The sequence below is a fragment of the Hylaeus anthracinus genome, unplaced genomic scaffold (genome assembly GCF_026225885.1).
Source record: "Hylaeus anthracinus isolate JK02 unplaced genomic scaffold, UHH_iyHylAnth1.0_haploid 11978, whole genome shotgun sequence".
Classification (NCBI taxonomy): Eukaryota; Metazoa; Arthropoda; class Insecta; order Hymenoptera; family Colletidae; genus Hylaeus; species Hylaeus anthracinus.
The window spans coordinates 3,250,779-3,261,658 of NW_026534326.1; the positions used below are offsets into that span (position 1 = coordinate 3,250,779).

The window sequence follows — 10,880 nt, forward strand, 5'->3', positions numbered from 1 at the left end:
TACAGTCATGTTCTCCATGTTAATGCTTAATCTGCACACTATACAGTCATGTCCTTCAAGTTATCTCTCTATGTGTACACTATACAGTAATTCCCATGAGATTATCTCTTTCCGTGTACTGTATACAGTAATCTTCTTGAGGTTAACACTTGATACGTACACTATACAGCCATGGTCCTTCGGGTTGTCTTGCAAAGTGAATGTAGCTTTGAGGACGAGCAGGATCCCAGTGGATGGTTCAAGGTCAGCCCCGTTGAAGCTCACAGAGAGATAGAGAGATAGAGAAGGATCTCGGTTGGAAATATTCGAGAAGCATAATGACGACTGGGCGAGTCCATCGTGATGGATGGTACTCTGTGTATCTTGTATCGCGCTATCGCGGCTACCACTTGCTTATTAAACTGTTTGGTATTTCTCGTGGACGGGTAACAAGGATGGTTCACCGCGAGAAACAACACGAGGGCCGTGGTGGTTGTTGAAGAAGATCGATGCTTCGCGTAGCCTGGCCCCGAAACTTTTAATAAATGTCATCTGCTACCGAGGTAGCTCAAGTGACTCGTTATAAATTGCTACCGTGAGCCAGCGCGTCCCAAAAATTATCTGATTCCCTGGAACCGCGGGCGAACGTCCCTTGGCTCGCCTCTCCGTTCCAGTTCATTCATTTATCGAACCCACGGCACTCGACCGACCCACTGAATAATGCACAACGTTCCGTTGCTTGTAAATGGTTTCACCCTCTGCCTAGAATGAATTTAAGTGGAGCCGTAGATCTGTAATACTTCGGCGCTGGCACGATTCGTCTTGTTTCGCGTCATATCGCACCTTCACATCGGAGGAGATAAGTTGAAATTGTTCTGTTTACTGTGTAAACGCTTCCCGTTTCTGAGCCTAATTGTCTTGGGGTCGTCAGTACTCATTTCAAAAGTTCGTTGAAGAGAAGAGCAACAATGAAACGTTGTGAAGCGATTGCGTTACTTACTTACCAAGAACGTGCTCTATATTACTTACAAACACCTGATATTATCTATAGACTGTTCTAAATTATCTACAGAGACCTGCCTTACCAACAAAGTGTTCTACATTACTTCCAGAGCAACCTGTTTTACCGACAAAGTGTTCTATATTATCTAAAGAGACCTGCCTCATCGACAAAGCGATCTACATTACTTACTTACCAAGAATGTGCTCTATATTTCTTACAAACACCTGATATTACCTATAGAGTATTTTAAATTATCTGCAGAGACCTGCCTTACCAACAAAGTGTTCTACATTACTTCCAGAGCAACCCGTCTTACCGGCACAGAGTCTTTTACATTACTAATATCGATGAAATTTATTTCTAAAATGAGAGAAAACTACTCCTGCAGCTATTAAAGTGAGCTATGATTTCAGAAATAAATAATTGAGGAAAAACAAAAGCACTAATTATTGCTATACTATGTTTTCGATTTTTTAATTGCAACAGAAACTCGACAAGAATAATATAAATTGCCCTACACACAACTCCCTTCGCTACACGAAACAAATAATCGCAAGTAAACGCCAGCTATTAGGATAGTACAAATCACGCACGCATCATAAATCATGAGCCTAACAGTAATCAATTAGACTAGGAGCCCGCGACGTAGCTACTGGCTGAATGATTTAATACAGCCCCACGACCTGATATGAATAAAACAGAAATATCTGTTAACTTTGGATTGCTAGGTGCCCGCCATAGAATGACGAATCTATTTATATTAACAAGAATGGAGCCATAATATACTGCGTTTTGTTGATACAGGCTGTTGATAAAGCTGCAAGTAATAAAATATTCGTCAGTGCCAATAGAACAAGCTGCCTTACCGACCGCATCTCCTACATTGTCGACTTTTATCGACAGAGTGCTCTGCCTTATCATTTAAGCACTCTATATTATCGGCTTTTACCGACAGACTACTCTGCCTTATCATTCGAGCACTCTATATTATCGACTTTCACCGACAGACTACTCTGCCTTATCATTCGAGCACTGTATATTATCGACTACTCCACTGTATCAAGTAGAATAGACAAATATTTGTTCAGTAAATTTAAAACTACTACCCTAGCCAACTTTACCTACCCAACAATTGATTTCTGTCCAGAAAAATGATATCTGCGCTTATTCACACTCGTCGAAAGCTAATTGGGTCCAATCACCCTGCACGTTGGCTCCGCAAATAATTTCAGTGGAACGCAAACGATCCCCGAAGCTTTCCCATCCGTAAAAAGAGAACCTTCCCAACGAGGCAACGCACGTGCAACAGTCAGCCGATAGTTTTCTGTGGACACCCGGTACGAAACGGATGATTGCGCCCCGCGAACGCAACGGATCGCTACGTTATTATTTTCGCCAGTTATCGAATTAGATGTTGGCTTAACGGGTACGTACGGTCCGGTCTCCGTATACCCGTTCCATAGGCGTACATACGCCGCTCTTCTTTATCGGGCGACAGTAAGAGCAACTTGACACTTTAAAGGGTCCACTTCGTTCAATCCTCCCTTATCCATTTCAATTTTTTCTCAAGCAATCTCCGGAATATTCCGGGTTAGGTCTGATCTATTTAATTCGATTTCTACTTGCGCACTTTAATTTACCAAGCGGTCAGGTCTCGGTTAGATCTGTCAGATTTTCTTCTAGCTATGCACTTTGTTCGATTTTTACTTGTGCATTTCAATTTTTCTGAAACAATCTCCCAGATGCTTTGGGGTAGGCCTGAGTTAGACAGGTTATCTTTCAGAACGTTATCCTTCCGCGACTGAAGCATGAGTCACCAATCTATGAAATTGCTGGACCTTCCATTTTTTTTCATTCGATTACAAAAATAGTTCCCAGGTGTCTCACCTTGGTGTCTTCTTGCAGAGACCCAGTGTTATATGTCTTTCTTTCGGAAGGTCAAATTCCTCTAGTCCTTTCCTACATACCAGACAGAAATTCGTCAATAGGAAGTGATCCACTGGCAGAAGGAAAGGTAGGAACCTATGGATCGACTTTTCCATCGACCTGGTTTTTCCTGACAGAGTAAATTATGCCGATTCCAGATCGCGCCAATGATGACGCCCATGGGCTCCTCTTCTCCTCTCCTTCTCCCTAACCTTCGCGGATTCCATCCCTCTCGCTTCGCGCGCCATCTTGGTCTCCCTCGTCATCTCGCTCTTCCTTACCTTCGTCCTGCGCGACTTTTCTTCTCCCCTCCTTCTCCCTCCGCCTGCTCTCATCGTCTCTCTTTTTCCTCGTCTCTGTTCCTCCCCCTTCCACCGCCCCACTGGGCCCCCTCATTGCGGAGTACCAAGATAGGGGCATCCCCGAGATTACGGCTCACTCGTTACTACCTACAACGTACTTACGTTACTTTTAGAACCGCTTATTACTGTGATTACCGGCGCATAATGCGACGACCGAGCGTTCTACAATTTATTATTGAATTGCTATAATACGGGCCGTATCGACGTGCCTGTGTACACCGTGGGGGAAAACGTACAGGTTGCGAAATCTTGGTCGAGGGGGCATTTCACTGTGAACGGACAAAAAAACAAGCATATTTTCAATAATATTTTTCTCAGGAACTATTGCATAAAATTGAATGAATGTTTTTTCCCCTTAAAGGTACGATTAAGGAAAGTAAATAAAAAATTTTTTTTTCGGTGAAAAATATTTTGTTATTTATTTACAAAATAATATGCATGTGTGCGGAAAAAAAGAAAGTAATCCGCTGGCGGACGCGATTTTGGCTCTCCTGGTGATCCGAAACAGAAAATCGAAAAAGTTCGTTAAACTGTGTCGTCACACCTATGGTCGGAACCTCCGCTTATTTATTTCATCGGAAATGAACGAAATGGCAGCGCTTCTTGTGAAAGAGAGAAAAAAAAACACGTTTTTTGTACCGTAAATCAGGTGAAATTGTAAGTAAAAATCAAAATATCAACTAATTGGTGGTTCCGACGATAGGTGTGACGACATAGTTTAATAAACTTTTTCGATTTTCTGTTTCGGATCACCAGGAGAGCCAATATCACCTCCGCCAACGGATAACTTTTTTTTTTGTACACATGCATATTATTTTGTAAATAAATGACGAAATATTTTTTACTAAAAAAAAAATTTTTTATTTACTTTCCTTAATCATACTTTTAAGGGGAAAAAACGTTCATTCAATTTTATGCAATAGTTCCTGAGAAAAAAATTATTGAAAACTTGCTTTTTTTGTACGCAGATAGAAACGTTGGGTGAAACTAGGACAGAATTTTGAAAATTACTAGTTTTTGAGGTTAATTCTTTGTGGAAAAATGTTTTGAATTTTGTTGGGAAGAATTGTTACTATACTGAGTTTATAGTGACTTGTCTTTCATTATCATAGGCTTGCAACACACCATAACCTCTAAATAGCCAAAAAATCATTAAATTGCAAATCATAACGCCATACATTCTCTCCAAACGGTTCTATCGCGATATTTCGTAGCCATAGTTCTTCGGCCCACCATAACCTCGATATATCCAAAAACTATACCGTTAAATTACAATTCGCAACGCCATACATTCTTTCCAAACGATCCTATCGCGATATTTCGTCGGCATAGTTCTTCGTCCCTCCATAACCTGAAAATATTCCAAAACTATACCATTAAATCCCAATTCACGTCGTCCATTCTCTCCAAATGCTCCTATCGTCCATACACAATAATACGTGCATTCTTCTCGCATCCCAACGATATTCGCACATAACCTTCCTTTACAGATTCTCAGATATATTAACGTCTTCAGCCTGGAAGTGGTTAGATAACCAAAAAAGCAAAAGTGTTTCCCGTCTCCATTAACATTTTTGCGCGAGTCTAGCGTCTAAACCTCGCATTTAACGTGGCAGGACGTATCTCGCAGCTTTCTGCGGGGTCACCGCATATGGTCCTTGGACCATTACCGCGCAACTGGCCAAGTGTGTTTCGCCGTGAAAAATACCCCACGGCTGGTATATAACTAGCAGATCGTTCGAGGGAGATGATTTTTCCTTTTCCGACGACGTGAAATGCGGAAGAGGATGCCCAAAGCACACCAACGAACCGAGATAACACTGCCACGCACACCTCCGACGTAGGTGCGCTATGACCAGGACAAAATCACCGGTCTTCGCCTTTCCATCCGTCTATTTCAATGCTCTATATTACTTACAAACGGTTTAAAGCGATCTGCATTACTTACTTACCAAGAATGTGCTCTATATTTCTTACAAACACCTGATATTACCTATAGAGTGTTCTAAATTATCTGCAGAGACCTGTTTTACCAACAATGTGTTCTACATTACTTCTAGAGCAACTTGTCAATTTAATACAGCCCCGTGACCTGATACGAATAAAACAGAAATCTCTGTTAACTCTGGATTGCTAAGTGCCCGCCATAGAATGACGAATCTATTTATATTAACAAGAAAGGAGCCATAATATACTGCGTTTTGTTGATACAAGCTGTTGATAAAGCTGCAAGTAATAAAATATTCGTCAGTGCCAATAGAACAAGCTGCCTTATCGACCGCATCTCCTACATTGTCGACTTTTATCGACAGAGTGCTCTGCCTTATCATTTAAGCACTCTATATTATCGGCTTTTACCGGCAGACTACTCTGCCTTATCATTCAAGTGCTCTACATTGCTAACGTTTACACACCTTCTGTGTCTATCCAACCCAGTATCTTCTGCACAGAGAATAACCTTTGAGTTAAGTGCGGGCGCAGACCGCCATTTCTGGGATTCTAGGGATTTTGGGACAATTTTTGAAAAATTTGGGATCTTCCAATCTCATTCGAGTTAATTTTTATTTTTTTTCAATTTGTATTCGTCGTACTTTTCCAACTGGAAAAGCAGATTTAGGATTTTCAGGATACTTTTCTGAAAATTTACAATTTTCCAGTCTTATTTTAGTCAAAATATTTCCTTTTTTTCGATGTAGTAATTCACTTTTTTAGCTGTGTGGAGCAGATTTTGTGATTTTAAGACAGTATCTTGATAGTCTACAATTTTTCAATCACTTTTAGGTTGTTTCAATTGTATTTTCATCCCACTTTTCCAGCTCCAGAGACAAATTTCGAATGTTTAGAAGCCTTTTTTGAAAATTTTCAGTTCTCTACAACCTCAATTTTAGTCAATTTTTATTTTTCCAATATATTAATCTACTTTACCAACTGTACAAAGACAAATTTTCAAATAAAAATCGATACGAAAAATATGCCACTGTGGAGACTCGAACGCTCGACTCTCAGCCTATAATTAATGCTTCTATTTGTCTTCTTATGTGTTGGGAGATTACTACACACATCTATTACAATATTTACACACACAACAATTTATGCATAGATGAAAAAAGCATTTAACATTTAAAAAAAAAACTCTAAATTTAAACTGAATTTTGAAACTTACAATCAGCACCCTCGGTAGTAAAACACCCAAGTTTGACGTGGAAATAGTTTCAGAACTTGAGTAACAGATAACTTATCGACAAGAAGTATTAATACTTCTATTATATGTTGCAAATCTCAGCCAACAGATGGCATCATAATGTCCAATTTGAATATTTTCACACGATTCGAATTAACTCCTGCACCGATAACAACTTTAATAAACAAGATAAAGTTAAAGAAAACGTTCGTTTTAAAATAAACATCACAAAAAACAGGTACAGTTTAATTTATTCAACCTTCCTTAATAAAACATAACTTCTAAGAAAAAACCTAACCTAATAGCATAAACAATAAATTTGTTTCTTCCAGAAACTTGGAATTTTTGTCTCTATGATACGAATTATCGTATTCATTCGATTATATATCGAATTATATATTTTCTTTAAAATCATTGGAGTATCGTATACTTTTCACTTGAAGAACGATGCAACGGCCAGGTTTGTCTCTTGTCCCCATGCAACTAGACTCCTCTATCGCCATAAAGATAAGCATGGGTGGATCAATGTTCCAAGAAAGAATGCTGATGAGTCGTTCTGACGTATGGCATAAAATTAAGATCCTAAAAGGAACGCAGTACGATAAAGAATCTGTGTTGAAAGCTATTCTGAATGCAATCGATCCAGCAGATCTAGTGCCAGTTAAATATCAAGCTGTCGGTGAGGACACCTTCTTCCTTGCACGAAATTGTGCATTCGCTCTTGAGAAACTTTGCAAGACTAATTTAATAATTAAGTATCCAGGAGGAGATGCGCTGATATTAATTGTGACTCTGGGATACGCATCCATTCATGATCTGAAGATTAATCTTCAACCATTACTTCTGGCAGCGTTGACCAGGAGATATGATCCTAATACCAAGAGTTTAAATTTAGAAGAGTTCCACAAGGATCCCGAAATGGATAAAACTCTATTCTGTCCACTGAACCAACAGAGGCTTTTCAGTCATGTTCTGAAGCTTACCAAAAGCGCCATCGACACTGTACAAAATCTGAATTTACAAAAAAATGGTATACTCAATCTGTCTGCTATAGAAGCTTCTAATTTGACCTCCATAAGATACCTCGATCTAAGATATAATACTCTGCTGAGTACAGAAATGCTAGCACCTCTGAGGAAACTAAATATATTGAAACTATGGTTGGATGGGAATCCCCTTTGCGAGAATTACTCAAACCCAAAACAGTATATAGACTCCGTAAAGAAATATTGTCCCAATTTGATCCTACTGGATGGAGTTTACGTTAAAACACATGGTCTATCAGGGAGTTATATTAAGTACGTGAAGGACGATGCAAAACAAGACTTAATCACAAAGTTCATTTCGCACTTCTTCGACCTGTACGATCAGAAAGACAGATCAGTTCTCAGAGGATTGTATCATAAAGATGCATGCTACTCTATGACATTTAATTTGCCCGGAGCAGATGCCCAAAAAAAGAATCTGGCTCCATATGCTGCGAGCAGAAATATATTAAGGAGCACAGACCTCAACAAAAAACGTCAACATATCTATTTTGGAACGGATAGTATTCTGGATGGAATGAAAAAATTGCCACGGTCTTATCACGACAGGAATTCGTTCATTTGGGATTTGATGTACGATGATGGAATATGTCTAGTATTTTCACTCAGTGGTATGTTCAAAACGATTAATAAATTCCACCATGTTCTGGCGTTTAACAGGACATTCGTTTTACTGGGCCTCGATGATAACGAATACAATATCTTGAATGATCAGTATCATGTGGAGGCAACTGAAGAAGAAATTCCACCCAACCAAATAGAAGAAAAGTGCTCGTTGCATGAAATGGTGCCAACGTACTTCAGTGCTACAGAAAAGAAAGAACTGATGAGCAAATTCGTTGAAATAACTTCATTAAACAACGAATGGTCTCAAACGTATTTAGGAGAGTCTCACTATGACATAAGGAGAGCAATTACTAACTTTATGAAGGATTATAAAGATTCTGCTGTACCAGCTGATGCCTTTTTGAAATAATAAATTATACTTTAGATATAAATGAAACGATATAGTCAGGGATACAAAGATATAATTTTATTGATTTGTTCCTTCATGACCTCACTATATCTCTTTCAATGTCTGTAAATATTGCGCTAACAAGTATTTTTACTATTTGTAATTATTGAACATTTCATTAATGAACATCTTTAATATAAAAAGGCGGATTTATAGTTCCTTTTATTCAGTTAGTACAAAATTGAATGGATGAAAGTGTTTTATATTTTTTTAGTTATAAGACTGTATGAAAGTCTAACAACTAAACGACTATACTTTAGTGGATAAGTCCTGCGTAGGTAATGCAGGAAACTGCAAAGAAAACTGCAATGTCGATAAATACAGATTAGTGGAGCCACCTAGCATCGCGACTATTAACATCTACACAACTATACAATAATAATAAAGATACAATAAAGTCCTAAAAAGTCAGATATATCTCTAAAAAATTTTCTTTAAAAAAAGAAGTATATAAAAAAGTATCCTCCAATATAATTGAAATTATCTTATTAAATATCCCACGCAAAAGAGAAAATCTAAATTAAACCAAGTCTTCGTTCAACAACTTTGCTTTAATTGTTCCAGTGAAAGATCTCAACCTGATTTTTCAAACTAAAAAAATAGATTTGTGGTCTTCTCCATAGCGATATTTAAAGTTGTTGCAAGGGTAAACAAAATATTATACTGTATATCCGGTTATTGCAGTTGTATAAAGTCTGGGAGACGCAATAAAAAGGCGATATCCTTGACAATATAAAAGGCCACCGTAGTTTTTTTTCTTCCTGAAGCGTTTCCAGCTTATGGTATGCTCGATACCGTCGTAGATCAATGAGCACATCGTGATGTTACTCCTCTGGCATTTAGATGGAACACCAGGGATGCTCACAGACTTCGTCGAAAGGTTAGGCATTCAAGGTTTTCAGCGATTATGAAGGGCGACGTGAATGAAGTCGATTATATTTACGTTCAACACGATCGTATATTAGGTTGGTCATTTACCAAAGCTTAACATTGTTTATTTATTGGTGCTAAAGTAGCAACAATTTTCCTGCTGTTCCAGGATGTTAACATTCAATACCAACCAGACCAGTATAAAATATTAATAATACAATCGAAATAAAGTATTCATACACTATGTAACCACCATCAACTACCAAAACAATAAAATTGAACCACTCTAGTTATTTTCATAGGGACTTTTACTGCTGTTCCAGGATGTTCAAATTCAATACCAACCAGACCAGTATAAAATATTAATAATACAATCGAAATAAAGTATTCATACACTATGTAACCACCATCAACTATCAAAACAATAAAATTGAACCACTCTAGTAATTTCCATATGGATTTTTCTCGGTGTTAAAATTTATCACCGGCTAAACTAATGTTAAATCAAAGTAGAACCGCGTATTCTCACACCACGTAACGTAATTCGTTCCCTCGAGAGTCATTTCCTCGAGGATTATTTCCTTCTCTTCAAGAACTACGAACGTTTAGGTTTATTCATAGTTGCCGCAAGTCTTTGTAAGCCACGGTATATAAATTCTATTTTCCTGGTGCATTGTTTAGCCTGGCGGACTCACGACTAATTAGAAACGAAGCCTCTCGCCTGACGTCGCACCTGCTCGTGCACCCTCAGCGCGAATCTCTCACGGGAGTTGCGCAGGCGTTTGGGGTTCCCCTCCCTCTCTTTCCCTTCAATTCCCCTCCTCTCCCTCCCCTCCTGGAATTCCCGCAGCACGCTCTAGATATGCGTAACCCACATTTACGTAACCCACAGTGGTGCGAATGGCTTCGTGTAAACGGTGGAAACTTTTTCGCCGCGGGGAGTCCCCTGAAGACGTTCCTGAGGAAATGTCGGAAACGCAAAGGTCAACGAAGCGGGTTGCTCAAGTAGCGTCCTAAAGGACAATCGGCTGACAGGAACGAGCCTCGACCAGCTTGGAAATATTGTGGTATAGTGGTAATAGTTCTACAGTGATTGCGATTCGATTTCATTAAAAAATAATTTAATAATATACATACATATGTTTTATTTGATGAGAAATAACGTTATAGTGATAATTATAATTTTAATAAGGGGTATTGGTATGAAATACGGTGGTGTAAAAGAACGCGTGAGGGCATTCTCAGGTGTCGATACAGTACTACCAACCTATGACAGATTAAAGACAGTATGACGAGAAATAACGTTATAGCGATAATTATAATTTTAATAAAGGATATTGGTATGAAATACAGTGATGTAAAAGAACGCGTGAGGGCATTCCCAGGTGTCGATACAGTACTACCAACCTATGACAGATTAAAGACACTATGACGAGAAATAACGTTATAGTGATAATTATAATTTTAATAAAGGATATCGTTATGAAATACGGTGGTG

The 10,880-nt window shown here is 38.6% G+C and overlaps 1 protein-coding gene across 2 annotated transcripts; it reads left to right on the plus strand.

Moving 5' to 3' along the window:
* Nucleotides 1–6,567: 6,567 nt before the first annotated feature.
* Nucleotides 6,568–8,871, plus strand: LOC128896885 (nuclear RNA export factor 1-like). 2 transcript variants are annotated; one of them, XM_054160446.1, is made up of 3 exons: nucleotides 6,568–6,689; nucleotides 6,784–8,070; nucleotides 8,158–8,871. In XM_054160446.1, the coding sequence occupies exons 2-3, from the start codon at nucleotides 6,899–6,901 to the stop codon at nucleotides 8,471–8,473; spliced, it is 1,488 nt and encodes a 495-aa protein (XP_054016421.1). In that variant the 5' UTR covers nucleotides 6,568–6,689; nucleotides 6,784–6,898; the 3' UTR covers nucleotides 8,474–8,871. The 2 variants fall into 2 exon arrangements, with proteins under 2 accessions (XP_054016421.1, XP_054016420.1); XM_054160445.1 differs by having other exon boundaries at nucleotides 6,784–8,871.
* Nucleotides 8,872–10,880: the final 2,009 nt, after the last annotated feature.